Here is a 27,354-nt window from a genome sequence, read left to right as displayed (position 1 = left end):
TCCGGAACCCGCAAGTCTACTTTGATTGATACAGAGAAAACTCCAGATGCGATGCTATCTTTTTAAACACATCAAAGAAAACTTAAATTACATAAACAACTATAAGGTTCCTTTAAGTCTTACAAGCCAAGCCAAGCCAAGCCTATCATAATGATACTTTTTTTCTTTCAATTCGACAAAAGTGGGATACCATATCGCACCTTTAGGACGAAAACGACTCAACTTTCATGATTACTATTTAAAGCATCAACTTTGTGGTCAAAATTTTTGCTAATGTTATTAAATACTTGTATTTAACCACTTGACGACTTTTCTATGTCTACCGGCTTCGAGGCGTACCCGTCTCTTCGTCAGGACCGCAATTACACGGTTTTGCAAGTTGGTTGAATTGGTGTCCTGGCGAAGAGACGGGTACGTCTCGAAACCAGTAGACATAGAAAAGTCGGTAAGTGGTTATATGGAAATATTTAATAAATAGGTGCGAAGGTTTTCACGGTCACTGTTATCAATATGTTTCTTTTTTGGGTGATACCGTGTGTGTTGGATTTGTTCGGACGTTTTGGCCACCATTGCAGGAGCCATCTTCAGGGTAAACTGTGTCCACAAATCCAACACACATGGTATCACCCAAAAAATAAACATATAATAAATATTTAATAACATTTAGTAAAAATATATTTGCTGTTTTACAAAAATTTATAAATTGATACATGATGTAATAAAAAAACAAAATTGAAATAGGTATGCCATAGTATAGGTGATATATATTATTAAGACAACAATGTTTAATTATTGTCCAAATGCCTGCAGACTGGCTGGATTTCCTCCCTAGGGAGTTGTTCATATTTAAATTTATTTCAACAAAGAGGGAAAACATTTTTGAGAAGGGAATATGGAAGTCTAGGCATTTACAAGGCTTATGACCTGTCATTGGCTGGTTTCAGTGGCCACTTTACACACTGTGTAACATTCACCATTTTGCCTATGTTTGAACATCCACATTTCCTCAACTCTTTCATCTGTTGAATTTTGTGAAGGATGTTCAAACATGGGCAGAATGGTGAATGTTACACAGTGTGTAAAGTGGCCACTTAAACCAGCCAATGATGAGAAGGGAATATGGAAGTCTAGGCATTTACAGGGCTTATGAACTGTCATTGGCTGGTTTAAGTGGCCACTTTACACACTGTGTAACATTTACCATTCTGCCCATGTTTGAACATCCACATTTCCTCAACTCTTCCATCTGTTGACTTTTGTGAAGGATGCTTAAACATGGGCAGAATGGTGAATGTTACACAGTGTGTAAAGTGGCCAATTAAACCAGCCAATTACAGGTCATAAGCCCTGTAAATGCCTAGACTTCCATATCCCCTTCTCAAAAATGTTTTCCCTCTCTGTTGAAATAAATTTATATATTATTAAGGCTTAGGGTCCGATTACACGTTGCACAATGGGCATTAGAGCGACTTAATTATTCAAAAAGTATTGACTGCCTCAATGTAAATATTGGCGTTTCCACTTAAAACACCTGAGTAAATAAAAATACTATATCGGTGCTCCGATTCAAACTGTTGGTTATGAGAAATTAGGATAGCAAAATTATAATACGAACATATGAGAATATCATTTCTAAACGCCTTGAACATGTCCCAATGCCCGATAACTGCACTGCGGATCTCCTTCAAAACAATCAGTTTTTTAAAGATGGAGTTTTTTTAATTTTTTTATCAATAAATTTTAGAAAGAGTACATGTTTTTGTAAAATTCTAAACATATCTACTTTTACACATCTAGTAAATGTTATCACTGTAACTCTCCAAAAAAAGAGACGAACTCTTGTGCTTGGAGAGACTTACACTGTTTTAGTTGTTTATTTATAAGAGTTTATATAATTTTAAATACGAGTACACGAGAAAGAAAAATAAAAACATAGGACATATAAAGAAAAAACATAAAAACAATAATACATTCATACTAATTTAAATTTAATGTAGTTTTTACACGTGTTCAAAAAATTTCTTTAGATTAACGATAAATTTATTTATTGATTCATTATTTTTAATAGTTTTTAGTTCATTGGGAAGATTATTATAATTTTTTACACTTTTAAAGACAAAGCTATTTTGACCATGACTTGTATGGAATTTTAATATTATGTTGGTATCTGAGTGACTTATTCATCTCAAATACTTTTATTTTTTCTTCTTTATAAATTTGTATAATAAAATTTATTTTATAAAGAGTGTCTACTGTATGAACCTTAAATATTTTATATAGACTATCCGTATTGAATGTTGAGGGTTTTTTTTAAAATTACTTTAATAATTAATCTTTGTACTATTTAAGAGGGTTTAATATATTGGCAGATGCACCACCCCATCCTACAATACCATATTGTAACAAAGATTGTACAATTGAATAATAAGCTATTTAAATGATTGATTTTTTAAATATTCCTTAATCTAATAGATATGTATGTACATTTTCTAATTCGTTTAACTAGTTCACTAATGTGGTCTTTCCATTTTAAGTTTTGGCCTATGGATTCACCAAGATATTTATTTTTATCTGTTGTATCAAGTACTGAACATGTGCGATCGCAGTTAGTTTTGTTACAATTGCTTTGGTTAATAATTATTTTTACTACTGAATCTAAATTTGTTTTGTTAATAAAAAAAGGTTTTTTGTCTTTTCTGTATTTAAATATAATATAGTTGCTTTTATTTTTTCTCTTGCTTTTTATGCGTAAGGATTGTTATAATAACAAACTTTATTTCAGAAGATAAGTATAGAAGCGCAATGCCATTCTTTTAATTTTTTTTAATGCTATACCTACATGTTTTTATTAAGCTTCTTTATGTATATAATTACTCTGTATGTGTGATGTCACAGAACTCCTCCTAAATGGCTTAACCGATTTACGAGCGGTTTTCAGAGAAATATAGATCTTTGCGCTGTGCGTGTTCGTAGGTATAAAAATCTTCAATCTAATATGTAATAAAGAAGGTTGCATTCGAGGAGAATGCCTTTACAAAAAATGAAAATATGTTTTTTTTTGTGTATAAAAAAAGTTTGTTTGTTAATGTTTACAAACAGCTTTTGTTTTTTGTGGATCTCAATCAGATTCAGAGTCCATAAACCCACCCTCACACCCATATACACTCACACACATATTCACATACCTACCAAAACCACACTTCCCTTACTTACCCACGCATCCTCACACACAAAAACTCGCACGCATTCACTTCTATGAATTAATATCTAACAGAACTTGATTTTCATAATGATTGTTGTTTTTCTGAATAAACAAAAATTAAAATAGAAAAGAAATTACATTGTTCTGCTCTTTGGAAGTTCTGTGCTCTGCACTATGCAAGATTGACCCGAAAATGTATCTTGTTTCATGTTTGTAATTGACTTTTACAGTGCCCTAGACGCCATTAGGTGCGGAAAAGGGAAAAGATAATAATGATTTTTTGGCATCTAAGATTTTTCTATAACGATCTATCAAACGCTTGAAAATCGTAATCTAGAAAAACTGCTATATTTATATAATTCACAAGAATACATAATAGCTTTAAAGGTGTTTTTGCAAAAAAGATTACAGCATCAATCTAAAATAATATTATTTTTATGATATATGACAATGATTTCCCATAGCCTTGTAGAGGTAAAGAGATTTAATTTTTTTTTTGCGTAATATTACATAATTATGCAGTGGGAACGTATTTTTTGAAACTATTGTGTAAGATTGAATTAATTTTATTTTACAGTTCTCCGACTCAACACGGGTTTTCTGGTGAGTCAGAGCAAGTATGTACGATGATGAAGTTCAGTGGTTTTTTATAATGTTTATTTGTTAATATATATTTTTTTTAAATATGTATCAGCGCCACGATTTAAAAAAAATGTAATTTTAAAATTGCTCATCGTGTAATGTCACAACTTCTGTTCGGTGAGTTCTGCTGATTAGTGAATCGGCTTCCCATAAACCGTAAAATCTATCTTAACACTGGTTGATTCTTTCGACGATAAACGACGTCACTAGTTCTTACTAGTGACGTCGTTTAAAGTAGTTAGTATATATTTTTTTTCATACGTTTTCAAGAAACTTTGCCGTACAATAGATGTTCTAATTCTTACCGCGTGTAAGAACACATGTTTTATATCCAATTTTCACGTAACACTGAACTTCCTCATTATACATATGAGTAGTTTGAATGAATTGGGTTGTGGTTCCGTGGCTAGTGCCGCGGAATTACGAATTAGAGGTCTAAAGTTCGAACCCCGCTCTATGATTCCCAATTTCCAATAGAGAGTTATTTTCAAGTCGTTCAAAATGGTTGCCAATATTTAAATATAAGAACGCAAACATATGTTTTAAAATAAATATATATATATTGATCATAGAAATAAAATAATTCCTTTATCATAATTGGAATAAATGATATGTCCTTCAACTACTGAAATATCGATCATTAAAAAAAAAAACAAAACATTTTTCGAAAAAATTGATAATTCCAAACATTTAGACATATAGACGAATTTAAAAATCTTAAGGAGTGCCTGTATCACGATTATTAGATATTAAACAAGAATAAAAGGTGACTTGTGTCAATCAATGAGATAAGTCATAAGCTGTGAACTTGCCTACAGACTACAATTTTATTTGCATATTATACGAAATTCAGACTTAAGCACGAATGCATAGCAGATTAGAAAATAGTACAAAATATTGTCCAAGATCTCGTGCAGTTTCTTGTATAATAATTATTGTGTCAAATTTTGAGCTATTCAATTTTCTGTTTTGCAAGGAGCCGTTTCTGGGATTGAAAATTGTGCAAACGCAAAGTTTTCGGCGCCATGACAGCTAACAGGCAGTTTCACAGTTGCCAAAGCGAGCGAGAAAGAATAATCTTGAGGAATGTGCCATCAACAACTGGCATCAGGTTTCTGAAATAACATGGATCGTGAACCTTATAGAAAATCAGTATTTACAGAAAAGAAAAGCGGGCGTGAAGTGAATAAAATGCAGTGAAACAATGACCAAGGATAAATAAAATGACACAAGGAACAACAAATATGCGTTTTTAAGTAATAGTATCACTGGGATGAGACGTGCGCTCACATTTTTTATGCGCGCGCCGATCTTGTTTAAAATATTTTTGAAAATTAGAACGTTTTAATTTATTTGAATTTGTGTACAGATTTCACCCAATTTCTGTATTACACGATACAATATATTCACTGAGTCAAATCTTGCACGAGATCTCGTATCATTTTCTGACTCCTGTAATAACTCAAAATATGATTAAAAATCAATGAAATGTTTGTAAAATTATTATATTTTTATGACTGTTATAAATAATTGGGTTGCATCGGAAAGTATGCAACTACAATATAAATTAATGTGCGAATGTTTATGTCGCATATAACAAAACAGTACCCCATAGTAAAATGCAATAAAGCAGCAACTTTTCTTTCGAAGTCGTTAAATTAGTTTCGCACTTTATGTTATTTTTGCGCCATTCTGCAGAGAGAACGGAAAATTATTTATGACACTGCTTCACAATAGCCACTTAAAATTTTATTAAACGTAACTTCAAGAAAGCCATATCAGGAATGCGAGATTTCATTTCAAATATTTATCATATATTAAGCCATTGTGTATTTATGATTATAAATTGTGAAAAAACTTCATACTTAAATCAAGAACTGAGTCTGGACCAAAATAAATTTGAACCATACCTAAATAATTTAACAACACTGATATTTAATGAAAACCCCAACAGGTATATTAAGGGGGTAGGAAAAAAGCAACCTATTTTGATATACGAAATAATATTTCAAGATTTATTTGCAATAAATTTCAATCTTAGTTTATGGAGTGGAATAAATCATTGTCTACAAACATTTGAATATGCTTAAAATATAAAATTTCTGGTATATTTTTTTTTTTAAAATTAACAAGTACTTTTAGTCGTTGCCTAGTGGGTGAAATAGATATATAGAAATTAGAAGATAGATAGAAATTCACCTAGATAAATAAAGGTATTAGATATTTTCAGGTAGGTATCAGTTAATTCAATGAATGAAATAATTTATGGTATCTCTTTGCGCTTTCCTTTCTTTTTATACTTATTCTTATTTCCGCTTTATATATTTTGTCGTTATGTTCTATATTTTATATAGTTTAAACTGTTATTTGGTTGCTTTATTCATTATTTTAATTTGTACTTTATTTCCCATTTATAAAATATTATGACAATTATATTTTTGTACTACACATTCCATTTATTTTATAGTTTCCTGGTTTATGTTTTTTACTTCATAGGTATGATCTATATTATATTACTTTTATAAGTTTTCAATGTTATTTCTTTTGTTTGGATGTCATTTTTTAACTTTAATTATTTTAATTTAATATTGCATTATATGTTATTATTATCAAAGTATTTAATGTTGTTTATTGTATTCCTATTGTTTTTTATTACAAAAATATATATTGTAGCACATGTAATTATTAATTACTTCAATTTACTTTATATTTTGTTATCGTTAATTATTATAGCTTAACACGGGGATAGCCTAAACAGCAATGTTGGTGAATATGTATACAAATGTAATTGAAAATGAATAAATAAATTTTGCTTAATAAAAGTGAAGTGAAATAGTTTAAACTTGCTAATTTAACAGAGGGAAGAGTTGATTGTTTAGTAGAAACATATATTTTTGTATATAAAGAATGATATTAATTTAATTTTGACAAAAAAATTTAACTTTTAAAAAAAGAAAAAGTAAACTTATCCCTAACGGGAATTTTACCCATGAGATAGGTGGTAGCGTTATAAAACATTTTATATTTTGAATTATTCTCTATTATTCATTTAAACTTCTAACGTCAAACGCGATGCGATAATATGAAAAGCGACATCTGTGTAAACTTTTCACAATAACGGAAAATCTGCAATACCGACGGCGACGGTGCAAATGCGTGGAAATTGTGTACATATAAGGTACATTTGTATAAATATTTCAAATGAATACTCCAGATACAAGTAGCTTACTTTTAACGCATATGTTTTATGAGTTTATAATTCAATCCGGAAGGGGGCATATCAAAGCAGTGATTTATTAGGTTCTTTTACGAACACTGACATTATATTTTAGGTTGTTTTTGACGGAAATATCTACGTTACTACGAAGTTTTTTTAAAATACGTGGAACAATTCGCCGATTAAATTCAAAAGGGCCACAAATCGAAATTTGTCATTTTCAGTAGAGCCAATCAAAGTTTCAACACGAGTTTTTGATTTTTTTTACTATCTTACTTGTATATATGTTTTTAAAATCATTAGATGCGTTTTTAAAGTTGTATCTAACAAATTATGGAGTTTGTGCTAACTATGTTACTTAATCTTTAAAATGTGCATGTTTTAGTGTATGTTCAGACATGGTGGTGTTTGCATCCCCTTTAACTTGTGCATGTAATTTACGCATTTTTTCGTAAATACTATGTGTACTATGGTGATGGTAAAGGTAAAAGTGTATTTAAGTATTTGCATGTTGGTGTAGTGAATGTCCTGACGAAGAGACGGGCACGTATCGAAACCGGTAAAAAAGCCGGTAAGTGGTTTTATACACATATTAACTAACGGTGGTTATACTGCTTTCTGCTCAAAACAAGGAAAAATTGTTACATACACTTAACGAAACGCTCAATATAGAATTAAATATTTAATTAGATAATGGCTTTTAGACAAGTTATTACTTGTATTTTGTCATTTATGTCCCTAGTATTTTACTCAGGACATAAAGATGGCTACGAATTTATTAATTAATATGGATTTTTAATTACCATAATATTTAAAATAGGTCGCAATTAATTTACTTTATATTAAACATTCCAAGCACCCCAAAAATTATGTCAATTTTCCACAGACCCCCAAAGTGGTTCCACGGACCCCCGGGGGTCCGTAGTAACCACTTTGGGAACCACTGGTCCAGAAAAAGCTGTTTTTTATTTTTAATTCATGCATTTTTAACATGCTCGGCAAGAACATCAGCTGTTTAAAGAAGTACATTTTATTCAAGATAAATAAAAAACGTAATTCATAAATTTTAACAAAATAAAACAATTGGATCAATAACATGGAAATACACAAAATAAATCATAATAATGATATGATACAAATTAACAAAGCGCCTCACCCCTACCCTATTGTGCAGTTTTAAGGGATGGAGCTAAATTAGTGTGAGAAAATGGAGTAAGCCGTTATTACATGAAAAGTGTGTGAGGTTTTGGGACTAGGCGGGATTCTGTATGTAAAAAAACCTACACGAAATATTATTTATTTATAATTATCCATATATGTACATATAAGCCATTATAAACGAATGACCCATTTCACACCATGGTAAAAATACACACGGCACATATAAAATAACACGGAGGAATTGATATTTATTGTATGATAATATTTTTTTTATTATATTCATTTATTTAATAATGGCAAATACGATAACTAGCACAAAATGAGGCCGACTAATCTTCACTCTATTTTCTTTTGCGGGATTTTTACCCATTAGTAATTGAGTACCCGCTAAATTAATTAAAAATAAATACAAAATAGTATAACAAATGTCAATCTGACGTTGTTTTACCGTGCTGTGTAGTTTTGGACGATACGCGTGAAATTAGCTCATCCTCTCTACCCGCCTATCCAGAGCTCCGATTACGGTGGGAAGTTAACAGAGTAAAGCTAGGGTTTCCTAGGAGAGCGGTGCCCGTATTTTAACGGCCGTAGTGAACGGTGATGCAGTGGACAGCCGTCGTAACGTCGACTAGAGAGTGGTTTCCTAGGGAAACGGTGTTAAATGGTGTTGATAACACCGTTTTCCTAGGAAACCACACTCTAATCACCGTTACGACGGCTGTCCACTGCATCACCGTTCACTACGGCCGTTAAAATACGGGCACCGCTGTCTTAGGAAACCCTAGCTTTATCTTCAGTTGTCTATAAAGTAAAATTATATTTTCGGCTTGAAAACGAATATATTTGTAAAATTTAAAGTATCGTCGCCGGTTACCGTAGTAAACCATGCGATTTAAAAATATAAAAAAACTATACGGACCCTCAAAGCAGTGAGATTAATTTCACACGAACCGTCCTAATCCGCACGGCACGGTAAAATTAGGGTGGGTTGACATTGAATTTATAAAATTATTTTGTATTAAAAAAAAAACATATATTTAGCGGCTACTCTCAGATGAAAATTCAGCAAAGGGAAATCGAATGGAGGTAAGTCGCCTCGTGGTGTATCTTCTAGTTGGTGCATTTGCCTGACATAAAAATAAAAAAAAATAATTATAAAAATTTCAATCAAAAATGTTATTTAATCGTGCCGTGTGGATTTTTAAGATCGTGAGAAAACGGCTTCGTTGATGTGATGCTAAGTTAGCGTATAAACTGGATTAATTATGCATACAATATATTAATATAAATTACATGTGAAGCGTGTGAGGCTTTGGGACTTTAGGGTGGTTTAAGGGTGTAACAATCTTGTGATAATAAAGCTAAGTCTGCTTACTGTCGCATGGATCCCCAGCGGCGGTGTGGCAGATTTTCTTGGTGACTAAAAAATAAAATAAAACATTGGTTGAAGGTGGGCAGCTTTTTAGGTGCGCGTGTGGGGAGGAAATATGTATGTTATATTTATTTATTTATTCATATTTTTCGCTTACAAACTATAATTAATAATAAAAATAATGTGACCTCACTGGGGTTTCCCGTGCCGAGGACACTTAACAATTTAGTTTTATGAAATTACATTTGAGAATAAACAAAGAAGACTAACTTAAAAACAAACATAATTAACAAATATTCAGACAGTTTTAAAAACAAGGTATTTATGTACATCTATATAATTTATATTACAAAACACACAATGAAAACAACAAAAACCTAACATAAGCTATACAGTTGTGGAGCAGTTGATTCAGCATTGGTATGGGCGAATGAATATAAATACATTCATAATATTTTGCTGAAAATGAAATGAAGGAAACCTTTGAAAGAACCCTTATTATATAATATAACACTTGTGTATTATTTTGTACTTTCTTCATAAACATGGATTGCGTAGTTTTGAATCGGTTTGAAATTTGTGTAGAAAAACATAACGAATCTTGACGTCACAACAACCAAGGCCAAACACGTCGCATTTTTCTAGCAACATATTTTTATCAAATTTCTTTTTTACATTTATGTATGAAAACATTTCTCCACAATACCCATAATGATTTTGAAAATACAATTAATTATTTTAAACCCATTTCATGCATTTTTGTTGGTATTCGTAGTATGTGATATTTCCGTATTATGCTTTATTAACTCTATGGAGAATGCTAAGTTTGCGGGGTCAAGTAGTATAATTGAAATCTGTGTTTTCAAGATTTATAGACGGTTTTGAATTACGCTATTATTTAGGTAGGTAGGTTTTATGTATAGTTTATTTTGGGATCAATAACTAATTATCCGTTTTTGGTGGAGATTTCTAAGTTTGCTTATAATACCCTCATATTTATTGTTTTAACAGTGAATAACTTTTTAACGCAACTTCTTATTTTAAAACTAAATTTTCGTCATTTCAGAAGCATGCTTATGACTAATTTGATATTCTGTTTCAAATATTATGTATCTATGGTATCAACAAACATGGTTTGAACGTAGTTGTGAAGAAAGCAGCTAGTCCACAATTTTGAAAAAAATATGTGTTGGTGTTATCGGGTGCGATTAGTCGATTTAATGTCCTGCTAAAACAGCCAGGCCGCTTTCATACAAAAAACTATAATAATCACCTTCTGAAAATGGTGTCGATCGCAAAAACGGCATTTCACAATTTGCAAAAAACACCCACAGCACTAGGAAAATTTTACGGTACTTTAAATTTCATTAACGAGGGTCAAATACATAATTAGGTTCTTGTTTGTACTAAAGAAACTAAAGAATTCATTGTTATTCATTTGCCAAAGTCAGTGTAGAGTCAGAACTGTTGTGTAGGTTCGATTATTCACTAGTTTCATAAAGGTGCTATTATCTCAGTTTCACTTTTCTATGACTGGCTGCTTTCTGCATTACTACGTTCAATTTATCGTACATGTATCTGAGTTTTAAATATGCAGAACATTAAACCCACGAACAAAACTCACAAAATCGTAAAATCAAATCAATAAGTGCGTATGTGAATGTAAATGTGTGCATGTTGTGAAAATATTGGCAAAGTAATAGCTTCGCAGAAGAACACACAAATGGCCATAAATATTTTTCGCATAATTTGTAACATCGGCGTCTTTTCGAAGAATGTCGGGCGGAAATACCAGAGGTTAGTAAGAGTTAGGCCGAGTAGATGTGAGTGGAATATTATACCTGGGAGGTGTTCTCCTGAGGCTGGTTCTCGTCCAGGAATGCCTGTTGATGTGTCCGTTTGGGCTGCGATGGCCAGCATCACTGAAAAGGTAAAAAATTTTTTTTTTTTTAAACAAACATAACATTCATATTTATTTATTATTTATTTATTTATTATATATACGGCCTAGTGCTAACAACAAAGAGGAACTGCAATTCTTGGAAACAAAAGCCTACGATGCATGCAAGGGAAGCGATTTGCCGATAAATGTCGATAAATCGAATGTGATGGTTTCTGAAAGAAATGAAAGTATGACCAAATGTAAAATCACTGTGAATGGGGTTGTACTAAAACAGGTCAAGGAATTTGTGTATCTGGGAAGTATGTTTACTAGGGATGGAATGGCTGAGAAAGATATTGAAAGAAGGGTGAGGGCCGGGAACAGAGTGAACGGAACCTAAATCAACATAGGCAAATAAATGTTTGTCGCAAGAGGCAAAATTAGCAGTTAACAATGGAGTCCCGGTCCCGACTCTGATGTATGGGAGCGAAGTATGGACTTGGAAAAACAGGGATGAAAGTAGGCTGAATGCTGTCGAAATGCGATCTCTCAGGCGAATGTGTGGTAAAACTATGTACAATAGATCCACAAAATATGTAAAATGAATTGTCTCATTCGCCCAAACCAAATTGAATCAACTGCTCCACAAATGTATGCCTTATGTTTTTGTTCTTTCATTTTGCGTTTTATAATATAAATAGTATATAAGTACATAAATAAATTGGAAACATAAATACGTAGTGTTTAAAAAATGTTGTTAAGTGTCCCCGGCACGGGTTATTAATTATAGTTTATAATGAAAAAAATATGACTAAATAAAAATAAATAAATAAAATGTTAAGACAAGTGTCTATTCTATAAATTTTCAATAATTTATTTAGATTTTCCGTATGGAATGCTGAGGGTTTCTTTAAAATTACTTTGATAATTAAATAAATTAAGGGGTATGCTATATATGTCAATAGACGAAAAAAAAATTGAACAAGAACGACAGACGTATGAGTTTTGTACATATTTAGAGCTATAGAGTGACAGATGGAAGATATATTTATTTCGTGTCACGCGAGAAAGGGAACATTAAAATTATTTTGGAAAGTAGAGTAGGTTCAAATAGTCTACATTACTAAGGCATATCTTTGATTATATTTTCTTTTTAGTAAAGCAAATTTTACAAATGTTTTTTTTAATACTACCTACATTTGTTTATATTCGTGAATATTAGGTGTAAATCTTAAATATTAAGTAAAATCAAGGTATTGTGCTAAGTTAATAAGCTAATAAGTGTATTTCCCACTCTGTTACTGTATTGTATTCTTCCATATGTTCTTTCCTTATCTTTTAAATAATAAGAATTATAAAAATTACGAGGACTTAATCCCAATTTCGGCATAAAACATTCCGAAAAATGAACTGTTTTTGCAAAACAGTTGTAATAATATTTTTGTTTTTATTTATATCCCTACAGAGATGAGGTAGAATTTTTTCAAATTCAAGGTTCAGGATTATGGATATTCGAGCGTTTACAGGGCTTATGACCTGTCATTGGCTGGGTTAAGTGGCCACTTTATGTAGGTACTACAACATTCCCCATTACGCTTATTTTAGCGAATATCCACACCAGGTATCATTGCTACGATTTTTTAAAGTTTTCTATTTTTTTAATTACACGGCGCGTGACGTCACTAGTTCTCATCGGTGAGTTGTCCTGATTGGTAGATTGGCTTCCCGGAAAACGGAAATCCATCACAACCCTCTATCATTGGTTGATTTTGAAGAACTTGTGAGGAGGTTTAAAGTAGTTCATTTTATTTTTTTTATTTATTAATGCATTTTATAGAAACTTCGCGGTATAATTAATGTACCATCGTTACTGGAACAAGTGGCATTCAATATTCCGATCCGCCGGTTGCTAAATAAAAATGTGCTTTTCCTTGATCAACACAGCACAAACTATGGCATGCATTTTTAAATATTTATTTTATGAAGGTTGTGTCGTATTGTAAACTCGAGACAAGATCTGGACTTTTTTGGTGTAAGTCTTTATAGATTCAAAAATTACTGTGATAGACCAGATCTTGCCTTGAGGTAGTAATTTTTTTTTAGTCCTTGCTTTAATTTGATTTAGATGTATTTTATTCAATTATTACCTGTATTTATTATAAGAAATTGTATTTACCATTGTTGAAATGGACTGCACAAATCCGTCGATGAATAAAAAAATAATTCAATGCTCTAATTTTTACCGGGCGAACAAAAACATTTTTATACCCAATTTCCCGTAGCTCTGAACTTCCTCGTTCACCAGCGTACAAATTGGGACTTGCCTGTTGTGGTCGTTACAAAATGGGCGACTGTGAGAAGATGCAAGAATGTGAAGGAGCAATTACCCTGTGCTTCTCTGCCTACTACGGGGAACGGCGCGGCGTGATGGTTTGTTTGAATTTCATTTAATCTTTTCATGTCTCCAACGGCTAACTAACGGTTAATTAAAATAGGTTAAATACTTAATACTTCTGCGTACGTCGATAATTACATGTTTTCTAGGAACATACAATACTGTCATCACAGTACCTGTGCGTGACTTGTAAGGGAAATAAACGTGATTCGACCGAAGATTGGATTGGCCGAAATCCAATAAGCTTGAAAGGAATGCCAAAAAACGTGATGGCTAGAAGTTTGAATTGCTTTTTCTATCACGGAATTATAATTATTATCGGCTTTATTTGTTTTGAATTTAATTCTGGGTGTGTTTTTCGGATTCATTATTAATTTTTTTGAGGGCTTACGCCTTTGACAAAGTATAAAATAATATTGAAAAACAATTATAATGAAACAAAACACCTGTACACAGTATAGAAAATATAGATACATGAAATAAAATCAGCAGAAAATAAGGAAATAATAGAGAAAAATTAAATAAGAAAGTATAACATACGTGTGCAGAAAATTAACAATAAATAAAGGGTTTAAAAATATAAAAGTATTGAAATAACAGAGGCGATGTATCATAGCATAAACAGTAAAGCAAGTACAATACATTTTTATAATTTAGAAAAGAAGTGATTAAAATGTAATGATTTTAATTTGTATAAAGATAAATGAAATAAATCTAAGTTTCCATGTTTGTTTGCTAACATGCGGAGCCGTGAAATAGGTGAGTATTTCGCATAGTTTGAACCATGCAAATCAACAGCCAGCGAAGTATTTTGTCTCGTCCCACGCTGTCTCACATAAAAATTCACATAATTTAAAAGTTCGGGACTGTCAAGAACAATTTTTAATAACTTGAAAAGCAGCTTTCATAAATCTTAAAAACTTGTGTTGGACCTTTTCCACACTGTGTATATGGGTAACATAACGAGGGGACCAAACTGAGGACCCATATTCTAACTGGCTTCTTACTAGGGTCATGTACATGGATGTAAAATTATGTAATTTTACCAAAAGTCGCGGTAAAATACAGTAATTTACGGTATTTTACGGTAATTTTACGGTAATTTGACGTACTAATTTTTATTTTTCAAATACGAGTAGCTTTGTTTTAGGACACTTTACATGACTGCGAAAACCAGGTTTAGATCCATCGGGAGGTTTTCGAGATTTATTATAAGTATGGGACGTTAAATATTGATACTACATTTTTAAATATTCGATATAAAATTCTCATTTCTGACTACATCTCCCCATTCCAGAACGCTTAAAACCTCGAAGAAGTCAGAAGACTAGCCAAATATGGCAACTCTAGCAATGAGGTATATTTTATATTATACTAGATAAGCGGTGGATAATGTAAGCGACTATTTATTTCTGTTTCTACAATAAGTAAAGCAGGTAAACGATGTTAAAGTTTTAAGTATCTTTTCTTGACACGCAATGCAATAATACCGCAGGCGATTATTAAAGTTGGCGAAGCAAGATCGTCATATAAAAACATATTTAGGTATTAAGATATATTTTTAAATCGACTTAGCCTCTTTATTTTCTAGAACAACATTATTTGAGTTGACAACATAATTTGGGACAAGGACTGTCTAGTTATTGTAAGAAATTTGTAGACACAGATTTAATCCGACATATTGAGCGCTCGAGTCTTCGATCGAAGAACTAAATGTATTGATCGATTTCAAAAGCCGCCCTGCCCTGTCCATCCCAACGACTATCTTTTTTTTCCGCTGGGTTTGAATGAGGACAATACAATAGACAGGACTATATTGTTCTGTCCCGGCTCCCAGCTCCGTGAACAGTCTCAACTTAACAATGTTTGAGTATGTCCAAATGCTTGCAGACTGGCTGGATTTCCTCCTTAGGTATTTATTCATATTTAAATATGTTGCAACAGAGAGGGAAAACATTATTGAGAAGGGAATATGGAAGTCAAGACATTTACAGGGCTTATGACATGTCATTGGCGGTAAGTTTAAGTTTAAGTGGCCACATTACACACCGTAACATTCGCCATTCTGCCCATGTTTAAACATCCACATTTCCTCAACTTACCATAAGGAATGTTCCTCTGAAATTTCGCGGTCCAGCCCTGAAAAACCGTGTATAATCGACGAATTATTTTTTTTCGCTTACCCGTTGTTATTGTCATGTTCCCCCTCCCCGAGGCACTCGAAACTCTCCGGGCCTGACGCAGAAGGAGGGGAGGGGGTAGAAGACCCGCGCTGATTGGCTACCAGCCCGTCGCTACTGCTGCTGCTTCCGCTATCAGCTACCAAAAACCGAGGACTCTGTAATAAACAAACAATAAATAAACAACAATATTTTGAGTATGTTCAAAAGTTTGTAGACAATGTTGGATCGTATCCCGCATAGAGTTATCATAATCTTTCCCCTTTCCACACCCATTGGTGCATAGTAAACCAAGTGCGACGTAGTTCGATCATATGTAACATGAAGGTGAGGTGATCAGTCCAACGCTTGTGCCAGTCCAGAAACAATGAAATATGGCAGTTATTTTTTCTTTAATCAGTATGTCACGTGCACCCGCTGAGAATCGAACCCAGTACCTCAAGAATGGAAGGCGACCGCACCAACCACTGCACAACGATGCGGACTTACCTCCACTAGATGTCCATGTTCAGGATTTTTACCTGAGATCAATCGAGTCGAAAACACTTTCTTGAATACTCGTAATTTAAAGTGAAATTTTACAATGCACACTGTTTTTTTATTTTTTTTAAATAAATTTACGGAAAGGGTTTATTGTAAAAATAGTATTTTAAAACGAAAAGACATACAAAGTTACATAAAACTAGAATCGAAACAATAAAAAAAATATATATAATGGACAAGCATTATGGGATCTAGATTGATGTAAGGAATTCCTTGTATATTATTATTTATTTAATTGATTAGAAGAGTTATTTAATTTATGACAAAAATATTCAGATCCTGATTTTCGTTAACAAAGTCTGATAGTAGAAGTGCCTGAAAGGTATATTACATATTATGAACCGTGTTCTACCTTTTATTTCTTTATATTGTATTTTTAAAAAAATATGTTGTTTACATACTTGTATTTTATATAACTCTTATGTATGTAAAAGCCTAATGGGAATGAAAAATTAATAAATAAAAAAAATAACCTTATGATGACCGAGAAACAGAATCGCGTCTATGTGAAGGAACATTTTGAGGTATTTTTCGGAGAAAAGTCGGGACATCGAATAAACCATGACTATATATATATATACAAGAGAACCCTTTCAATACCCTTTCACCGCTCTAATTTTCTTGCCTCATATTTCACAGCAGTAGCTGCTCGATTGGCGGCCTCCGTGGTGTAGTGGTCAATACGCTTGACTCACAGACGGAAGGTTCCGGGTTCGATTCCCGGTGAGAACACAAAAATTGAATGTGATTTTTCTCAAGCCTGGGTGTTCTGTGATGTAATTCATCACTGTAATTGGGCCTCCTGGCCTGTTGTGGTGCAAAAATAAAATAAATGAAATAAAATAAAAATTGTGGAATAATCTACCCATTAATGTTAGAGACGCTCCTTCTTGATTTACATTTAAATCAAGATTAAAATGTCAATATATAAATATTTGAGTCGTTCCTTTCTTCTTCTTATTTCCTTACCATCTCATCTTCTATCTTCATAGTATAGTGTTTTTTTTTTTAGTTTTTGTTTTAAATTTTGTATAAAATTATAAGATAAAGTATGATTCCTTGGAATATGTCCATGTACTTGTAATGTTCTCAAACTTAAGGCAATATGCCCGCCCTTATATGTATATTTATTGTATATGTATATATGTATATAGTGGACCACATGGTGACGATATCTACCTACTGTCTACAAAAGATTCTCTTCGGACATCTATCTCCCTTTGTTAAACCATGGAGTTGATACAGTGCTTTATTTATTTAGTTTTTTATTGCTTAGTTCTTGGCATTAATACTTGACAAACTTACTACTATGCTCTATTTTTTTATAAATTTATTGATATCATTCTAACTTTGTTAGAATTCCACTCGTCCATGCGCTTTGTAGCTGCACGATGATTGGTTATCTAGCTTTCATAGACCAACTTAAAAATACCTCAATTTTATAAATGGGGTCTAGAATTCCAATCGTCTATGCGCTTAGTAGCTGCAAGACGTGTTGTAATCTTAATCCTTTTTATTATTCATATTATTTTTTATTTTTTTTAGTATCATTAATACACTAAATTTATTTGTCAATTTTTAAAATGTGTAAATGGGGGCTAAATTTCTAACTGTCTATGCGCTCTGTAGCTGCAAGACGTCCTGTAATCTAGCTCCTATCTGTTATAATTTTTTATTGATCTTAATTGAAAACGAGGAACTAGAATCCCAAACGTCCATGCGCTCTGTAGCTGCAAGACGTACTGGGATATTTATTAATTGTACAGCGCCCTTGAGGTGATTTTCACAAAAATGGCGCTATATAAATTATCCAACTATATATATATATATAAAGTATAAAATAAATAAATATGAGGGTATTATAAGCAAACTTAGAAATCTCCAACAAAAACAGAAAATGAATTATTGATGCCAAAATAAACTATACGTAAAAACCTACATACCCAAATAATAGCGTAATCCAAAACCGTCTTTTAATCTTGCAAAAACAGATTTCAACTATACTACTTGACACCGCAAACCGAGCATTCTCCATTGAATTAGTGAAGCATAATTAGACATCTCACAATTCTCGGTAACTGGATGATTGGAAATGGAGATTTTTAAGTTTGCTCCTAACACCCTCACAACTTTATTTTTCTTCTTGTTTGTTATACCTGTATTTTGTGTGAAACCGGTGACTGGCGAGGAGATTTAGTTCTCTGGAAGACACTAGGCGCCATCATGGCAGGGGGGAAACGGCCAAACCTGAAAATAAAAATAAATTTTACATTAGATATTATATGACTCAAAAACTTTGAATGGCGCGATTATGGATAATGAAGCACTATTATCGAAGTTTAGATTAACGACGGATAATAGAAGATTCTATCACGACAGGCCATTATAATCAAATTATATCAACTTTCACATGCCAAATCACACCACTAGAAACTGAAAATCATTCAGTCCTAGTTTTGTAAATAGATAAACGGTAATTTGACATGCAATGCTGTTGGTTTATTTCGTAAAAAGTTTTTTTAGGACAAGACGTTTTTTTTTATCAATTGTATTTTATTTCTCTAGTATTTATATTTCCTTTCTATATGTGTTAAAAAATAGACAAATTATAAATTAAAAAATGTAAAATTGATACAAGTTTGAAGAAAAGGGATTTCGTGGTTAGAATGAGGAAGTTCAGTGGTTTTTCTAAAAAAAAAATTGTTAATATACTATTAAACTAAACCAGTTTTTACTAAATTGTTATGTATCGGATTATCAGCGCTACGATTTTTCAAAGTTTTGTATTTCTGAAATAACTCCCTGTGTGACGTCAGAGATTCTCTTCCGCTTTTATTATTTTATAACTTTTTTCGTACATTTTCAAAAAACTTTGCCGTACAATTTAATGCTCTCATTTTAACCGCGCTTAAGACAACATTTTTTGTATCCAATTTCCCGTAGGGCTGAAGTTCCTGATTACCTCATTACAAATTAGAATTTATAACATATTGATACCCAAGTATTATTATTATGGATAACTTATAAAGCGCCATTTTCGTAATATAATACCTTAAGGGCGCTTTACAAAGAGATTACATAGATATATAAATTTAATTTTTGCTTTTTTTACTTAAGAAAAAAAATGTACTTTTTCACCACATGCTAAAGATTTATTCAAATTATTTAGAGAACAAGTGGGTTTTAAGTTTCTTCCGAAACATCACTTCACTCTCACAGTTTCGGACCTCTGCTGGGAGGTAGAGCATTCCATGCCGTAGGGCCTGCGACCGCAAATGCGCGTCCGCCGAATTTAATGCGCTGTTTGCATAGAATATGTTAATTCTAAATTAGCACACTGAGTAGAAGACTGTTATAACTCAAATTTACTGATTTTACGGAGAGCAAAAATTCCGTTTCACTATATATAATGCTATACTTTTAAGAAAAAGTGATAGGTTTTACAGAATTTTTTTAAATAATTTATTCGTAGTTAGTACATCAGGATTAAATGAAAGTGTTATTATTTTTGATAAAATATAGAATATATAAAAAAATAATAAATAATGAAAAAAAATTATATAAGAAAAGTGAAGTAATTGGTATAACTTCTCGGGTATTTGTGATAGAATTACAACTGTTTTAGTCAAATATGCAGAACGAAATTCACGTTTTGACTGTGTCCATAACTCAAAATCGATGAATTTTGAGTTACAACCGTCTTCTACTCTGTGTGCGATTTGATCTCTCTGTGCAATATTACATTATAAAAAAAATGAAACTTATTTAGAAAAAAGCAATATTATAAATAATTTTAATTTACATTAATGACTTTAAGTACTCTCGCACTTGTATATCCATAAAACTTAAAAGAATTTCATAACTCGTGTGCAGATAAAAACATATTTACTGTTGCTTTGCATAATATTCTGTTCAATTGAATAATATAACAGATAGGAAAATGTAGCATAAATAATGTTTTATGAGTCACAGATATGATGATGCAAAATATATTTGAAAATGAACATCTGATGCGGCATTTTTACTTCATTTAAGAAATTGGGAACACTAAAATAACTGACGTAGGCACCATTGTTTTTGATAAAAATATCAATAAAATTTCTAATTAATATTTTGATATGACGGGTCATAAAATGGAAGATATTGCTACTGTTACAAGTTGTATTCCTCACTTTGTTGTGTTCACTTTTTTCAATGAATATTGCAAATCCCAACCTAAGTTTAAAAGCAAACTTTCCTATAATTAAAATTGTTTAAAAAACTAGTTTTTATTGTATGCATGTCCGTATATTACAAAACTTATCTGATGTACTTATCTCCCAAGTCTTGTAAAAAAAATATTAAGTTAACAATGCTGTAAACGATTTATTAGACTTGAAGATGTCGTATGTTTGGCGAAAGCGCTCGTTGCATACAACCAATATAACACCCTTTTATTTAATGTGTTCCTTTTCTTTCCTAGATCCTCTTTCTGCCTCCTAAACATTATCATAATATAATGTGTAGGTATAATATGAGTATTTTTATTAATTAATTTATATGTGCAAGCTCCATCTATCTGCTGAAGAACAGCTTTAATTAAAAAAAACAATGTGTGTGTTAAGTAAATAACAGCATATATCGATACAATTCCTGGCCGATTACCTATCGTTCCCATCCTTCCTTTGACCCATCCTTATGGTACCTACCTAACATCAAGATAGAAGAAATTCAAAATTAGAAGATTCGGATTTAGAACAAAAACCAAACAACATTTTTGACTTCACATAAAATCGGATAAAAAAGTGGTTGGAATCGTCGCGCGTCGTGGAAAACATTGTAACATTTTATGGTTCATTTTGTCATCCAGGTCCAGAAATTGAAGAACATTCAGACCATATTAAAGGTAGGTATCCATTCCATGTTCCTATCCTTCTCAAATATTTCCAAATTACAAAACTGAATGAAGTTCGTTTGTCATTTACAGTCCGCCTTTTCGTTAACAGTGTGTTTACATCTGAAAAAATAATGTACAAATTTTGACCAATGAGGAAGAAGTTCAGTGGATTTTTATTTGTCAATACGACTAATAAACTAAGCCGAAATTCAAAAAAATATATGTATCGTATAATCAGCGCAATGATTTTTTAAGTTTAGTATTTTTCTCGCTTCAAGTTTTTTTCAAAATTATTTTTTATAAAACATATAATACATAGACAAGATATTAGACTCCCTGGGCTGGTATTCCGGATGCATTTTCAGCGCGCTATAACGCTAATTTAGTACGTAAAAAAGTGCTATACCGCGCTATAATTACGTTCGGAATACCAGCCCAGGAGCTTTATAAATATATATACATTTGGGACGGTTCATAAAAATTAAATATTTTTGTGACAATACATAATATCAGTAAGTTAATACAATCTAAAACAGTAAGAAAAAATAACATAAGAAACATAAAACGCAGTATTATACACTATCTAAATAAATTACACTAATAACTTTTACTATCAAAAAGATTTAAGTAATATATTTAATTGCGACACTTTTAGATTTGCTTTTCGACTAGTTATTGTTTCGTATTTATTTATTTATTTATTAACGGACATTGTCCAGTTATACAATTTATAGGGTTTAAATATTACAATAAAAGAATAGTTTAAAACATATTTTTAAAAGAAAAGAAGCATTGACAAACATAAGGGACATGAAGACAAAATCTGGACTATTTATTTAGTGCTTGTTTAAATCGCTGTAAACTTAAACCAAAAAAGTCCAGATCCCGTCTCTTCTCTCATTCTCGATGGGTTCTGCTGTTACGTCAGTTGATTTACCGTACACAAAAATCTATCACAACTCTCTTAACATTGGTTGATTCGTAAGAACTAGTGACGTCGAAAGCAGCGTGTTTTTATTAAAATCTTTTTTATGACTTTTTTTTATACATTTTCAATAAACTTTGTAGTGCAATTAAGTGATCTAATTTTTGAAAATACACTTTCTGATCTTCTTCAATTTCCTTTCCACCGGTGAATTTTTTGGCTGGGTGAAAAATATTTCAGAAGATATTTTAGCAATAAGCCAGCCAAAGGGCGTATATTTTTTATTTGTTAAGCTTGTTTTGTCTTTAAGATTCTATGTCAATCGCATAAATCACATTGAATCAGTCCAACATCGCTTGCTTCGAAAAATAGCGTGGATGCTTGGACTAGAGAGAGATAATTATTCTTATGCTGAAATAGAGTCAATGTTAAATATTTCTAGTCTACAAAAACGTAGAACTAGTATTGACTCCATATATATGTTCGGAATACTAAATGGTATAATCGATGTTCCATCATTACTGGGACAAGTAAAATTCAATATTCCGACTCGTAGATTGAGAAACAATGAAGTACTGTTCATCGATCAGCATAGAACAAACTATGGCCTAAATTCTCCAATGACCCGCCTTTGTCGTATTGTTAACTCAAGACAGGATCTGGACTTTTTTGGTTTAAGTTTACAACGATTTAAACGAGCACTAAATAAATAGTCTAGATCTTGTCTCGATGTCCCTTATGTTTGTCAATGCTTCTTTCTTTTTTTTAAAAATGTTTTAAACTATTCTTTTATTGTAATATTTAAACCTTATAAATTGTATACATGGACAATGTCCGTTAATAAATAAATAAATAAAGATGTTCTGAAAAATTGGTACTAGGACAACAAATACTAGTACAGTAGTTGGGAAGCCATAACGATAGTCAGTTCTAGCAGTAGGAAAAGTAAAATATCTGTACAAGAAAAGTTCCGCATGAGGTATTTCTACGAAACAGGTAAACTGCAAATCATATTGATTGTATGCATTTTTTGCCCCGAAACGAAAGTGCTTGCAAATCAAACTAAAAAAATGTATTGCGTCATATAAAATTATGGCGATGATTTTCTGACGAAACAATTATTCGACGTGACTTATTTTTTAAGTACATTTAAAAATAGATGATGTTTGATGTTTTTTATTTCAAAAATAAATTTTGTGATACTCACTTTAGTTTTATTGGAAGACCGAAGTGGGCCCAGCATAAAGCAAGTTATCTAAATCCAACACTATCTAATACAGACGATCTGCTACATACCGATAATCGAATACAAAAGTGATTTCAAACATCGCTATTACTCGGCAATAGTGTATTATATTTTATACATACTAAACTTTATAATTTATTTCAAAAATCGACACCAGGGTAGAACTGTAAGATATAATATGAAGCAAAAAGTCAGCTGCACGTGTTCTGTCAAAAGTGTAATTTAGCTAATTTATTTTATTTACTTATTCATTTATTTATTTTATTGGGTAAACAAGCAGTATGTACACAAATATTGCCAATTTCTTTGTATATTAGTGTAAGACACTCATGCACACACCAAAAAATTGTTTACACTTAATACAATAATTTTAATTATGTGCAATACAATAAATGGAAAAGAAACGAAATGAAAAAATACGTATATCATAATAAAGTTAAATGTCTGCTTCTCTCAAAATTTCTATAATTTTTGACCAAAATTTACATAAACTTATAATTAGAAATCAAACACTGATTTGATTCTACTGAACACTTTATTTTATTTTTACAAATATAAACATATAAAAATAAAAACTTCGTGACAATTGTTTCGCCTTATTGGGGCATTTTCAAACGAATGTCTTCTGGGCATTTTCGAACGAAGACATTCGTTTGAAAATGCCCTAAGAAGGCGAAACAATTGTCACGAAGTTTTTATTTTTATATGTTTATATTTGTAAAAATAAAATAATGTGTTCAGTAGACTCAAATCAGTGTTTGATTTCTAATTATAAGTTTAAATAAGGAGTTCTACAAAATGAACACCAAATCAATCAATAAATTTACATACATTGTCACAAAAAATATCAGCCTCGGTAAATATATTGTTATATTGGTCGCATATTATAGGTATTGTAGATTGTTTAAAATAGTTTGTTGACGCGTTTTTTGTATAAAACAGAAGATTTTGTCTTGTCGGTCTAGATGGCACACAGAATGGAAGTCTTTCAAGTAGGTTAGGAGAATCAATTTTATTATTTATTAATTTGAATAAAAATAACTGGTCTAACATTATTCTTCGAAGCTCAAATGGTGATTTCTTTGTGTATTTTTAAAGATTTGAATGCATTACTGTTTCCGCAACTTCATTATTAGATAAAAAGATGTTTATTTAAAAAAAAAAATATTCTTGTTTTCCTAATATTCTGGTATTTTCGACACTTTTATGGCCGATGTAGCTTACTGTCTACATACCTAAAATATGAAGAAAAAAAACATAAATGTTTTTTTTTCCATTATTTTTTACCAGTATCTAGAAAAAAAACTTACAAAAATGGATTTTTAGTTAAAATTAGAAAAAATGGACACAGAAGGGTTAACACAACAATGATTTGTTCAAAAGTCGTTGTATAGTAATGAAATCATACATGTTTTTTTAATCATTCGAAAAAACTATAAAAAAAACAAACAAATCATCACGCTATTTCTCCGTAAGTACTCTCAGAGAAGAAAGCACTCCATATCAGTCTGTCTTTGCATATAGATCTCGCCTCCTCTACATTCATACATATTCTCATGCTCGCGCGCCGATTATTAAGAGTTTTGAAATGCTCATCTTCATGTATTCGTCAAATTTGCCATGCCATGTCTTTCTCGGTCTTCCTTGGTTTCCGCATCTATCAAAATTTGCATCGTAAATACTTTTAGCTGTTCTTTCGTTGTCCATTCGCTCTACACGTTCAAACCAACAAAAAACCCCGATCTTCTTTTTTGTTTATTTTGATGAATTTTTTTATTTAGTCATCAAAATATTACAAACAATACGAAATATTTTAATGCTTAATGTACACTGTTTTAAATATATTGTCTTTTTCAAAAGTAAAAACTGGTTGAAATATACAATCAATGGAATAAAAATCATTCATTTATAATTTGAATTAAAAAAACAATTTTCCAATGATTATTTATTTATTTTGGGTGTTTTTGCTTAAATTCATTGGTACAGCTGGTAGAAGTTTTTTGTTTTTCATTTTCAGAGTTTCTGGGTACATTTAATGATAACGTAGTGAAAACGTTGAAATGCCAATAAAACCGATCTGGTATAATCAATTCAGCAGACTTCGATATTTTACAAGTTGGTAAAAACCTGCCGAATGACTCAATCAAATAGTTTGATGTCGTATAACTTCGAATTGAGATAATTATAATGAAATGTCAATTGGGCTGAACTAATTAGGCAGATAATTACTCCATATCGGAAAAACACGAGCTGAGAGCATATTGTGATGGAAATTAGAAGACGCGAAGAAACAGGCAAAATGAGAGTAAATTGCGAAACTTGTTTTGAAAGTATAATATTATGCATTAGGTTGGAAAAACCGTGTAAAGAATGCTCGACGATCAGAACTAATATTGTGTCCAATTTTTCTCTTAAATGTTTATCTGTAATAACAGTATAATTTGAGACCAATTAAAAATATAAAAAAACGGAATTTACATTTCTCCAAATATTGGAAACCAATCAAATTGTTTGGCTAATAGGTAGCTACAGAAAAACATAGAAGCAACATTTCAGATAGTTATTAGTTTGAACATTTTTCTATGCATGAACATTTTAAAGAAAACAAAATCGTAGGCCTCGTTTTTGTGCAATTTAGAGATTCGTCAAATCTACATAGGTTTATTTTACAGTGGGTCAAATGTATAAACGTGTATACATAGTAAAGTTATTATTTAGGTAATATCCAAATAATAAAGGTAATACGTACGTATTTTTGGAAAAAACATTTTATTCATTTATTTATATACGGCATTTCTGCCATTTACATATATGTGGTATAAAGAGTGCTTAAAAATAAAAATATTTAAAAAAAAATCGAGTGTGAAATATTAATATACTCGTACTGTACACATTATTAATTACTTGAAATACATATATATTTTAAAGAAATTATACAATAACAAAATACATTAATCAATCAAATTATAACTATTCCAACCCAACCTTCTGAAGATGATTTGCTCTTTTTGATAAAAATATGTTGGTCACTTTATTTTTTAAGTTAGGCAGAGATAAACTAAATATATCAATTTTACAAATTCTAAGCAATAAAAAAAAAAAAAAAACATCACGCTATTTCCGCGTATTTTACGTATATTTTGAAAAAACATTTTATTTATTTATTTATATACGGCATTTCTGCCATTTACATATATGTGGTATAAAGAGTGCTTAAAAATAAAAATATTAAAAAAAAATCGAGTATGAAATATTAATATACTCGTACTGTACACATTATTAATTACTTGAAATACATATATATTTTAAAGAAATTATACAATAACAAAATACATTAATCAATCAAATTATAACTATTCCAACCCAACCTTCTGAAGATGATTTGCTCTTTTTGATAAAAATATGTTGGTCACTTTATTTTTTAAGTTAGGCAGAGATAAACTAAATATATCAATTTTACAAATTCTAAGCAATAAAAAAACAAACAAAACATCACGCCATTTCCCCGTGGGTGTAACCCCCGGAAACTTAGATTTGTTGTATTAAATTATTACTAGCTTAACTGGCTTCGGCTTTTTGAAAGGAAAAAATCAATAATGAATCATATATATGATTGTCTCCATGGCATTCAGTTTGGTTCAGTGAAATTATAATAACGGAAAACGCTGTTCTAAGTTTTTCATTTCATTATACATAATATAATGGAATTCGAC

At 31.2% G+C, this 27,354-nt stretch overlaps 1 protein-coding gene across 1 annotated transcript in view; it reads right to left on the bottom strand.

Moving 5' to 3' along the window:
• Positions 1–9,597: 9,597 nt before the first annotated feature.
• LOC148275349 (uncharacterized) overlaps positions 9,598–27,354 on the bottom strand; it is a gene marked incomplete at its 3' end in the record, with an annotated part of 100,126 nt that continues 82,369 nt past the window's right edge. Inside the window, exons 3-6 of the mRNA XM_088235812.1 lie at positions 18,751–18,841; positions 16,055–16,209; positions 11,436–11,516; positions 9,598–9,642 (exon numbers count right to left, since the gene is read on the bottom strand). Coding sequence (XP_088091938.1) covers positions 9,598–9,642; positions 11,436–11,516; positions 16,055–16,209; positions 18,751–18,819 — 350 coding nt within the window. The remainder of the gene's footprint in view (positions 9,643–11,435; positions 11,517–16,054; positions 16,210–18,750; positions 18,842–27,354) is intronic.

The sequence above is a fragment of the Micrasema longulum genome, unplaced genomic scaffold (assembly GCF_059751315.1).
Source record: "Micrasema longulum isolate JH-2025_06_02 unplaced genomic scaffold, ASM5975131v1 h1tg001451l, whole genome shotgun sequence".
In the NCBI taxonomy this organism is placed as follows: Eukaryota; Metazoa; Arthropoda; class Insecta; order Trichoptera; family Brachycentridae; genus Micrasema; species Micrasema longulum.
The sequence above is the reverse complement of the archived record's forward strand: the minus strand, read 5'-3'. Positions and strand labels throughout refer to the sequence as shown.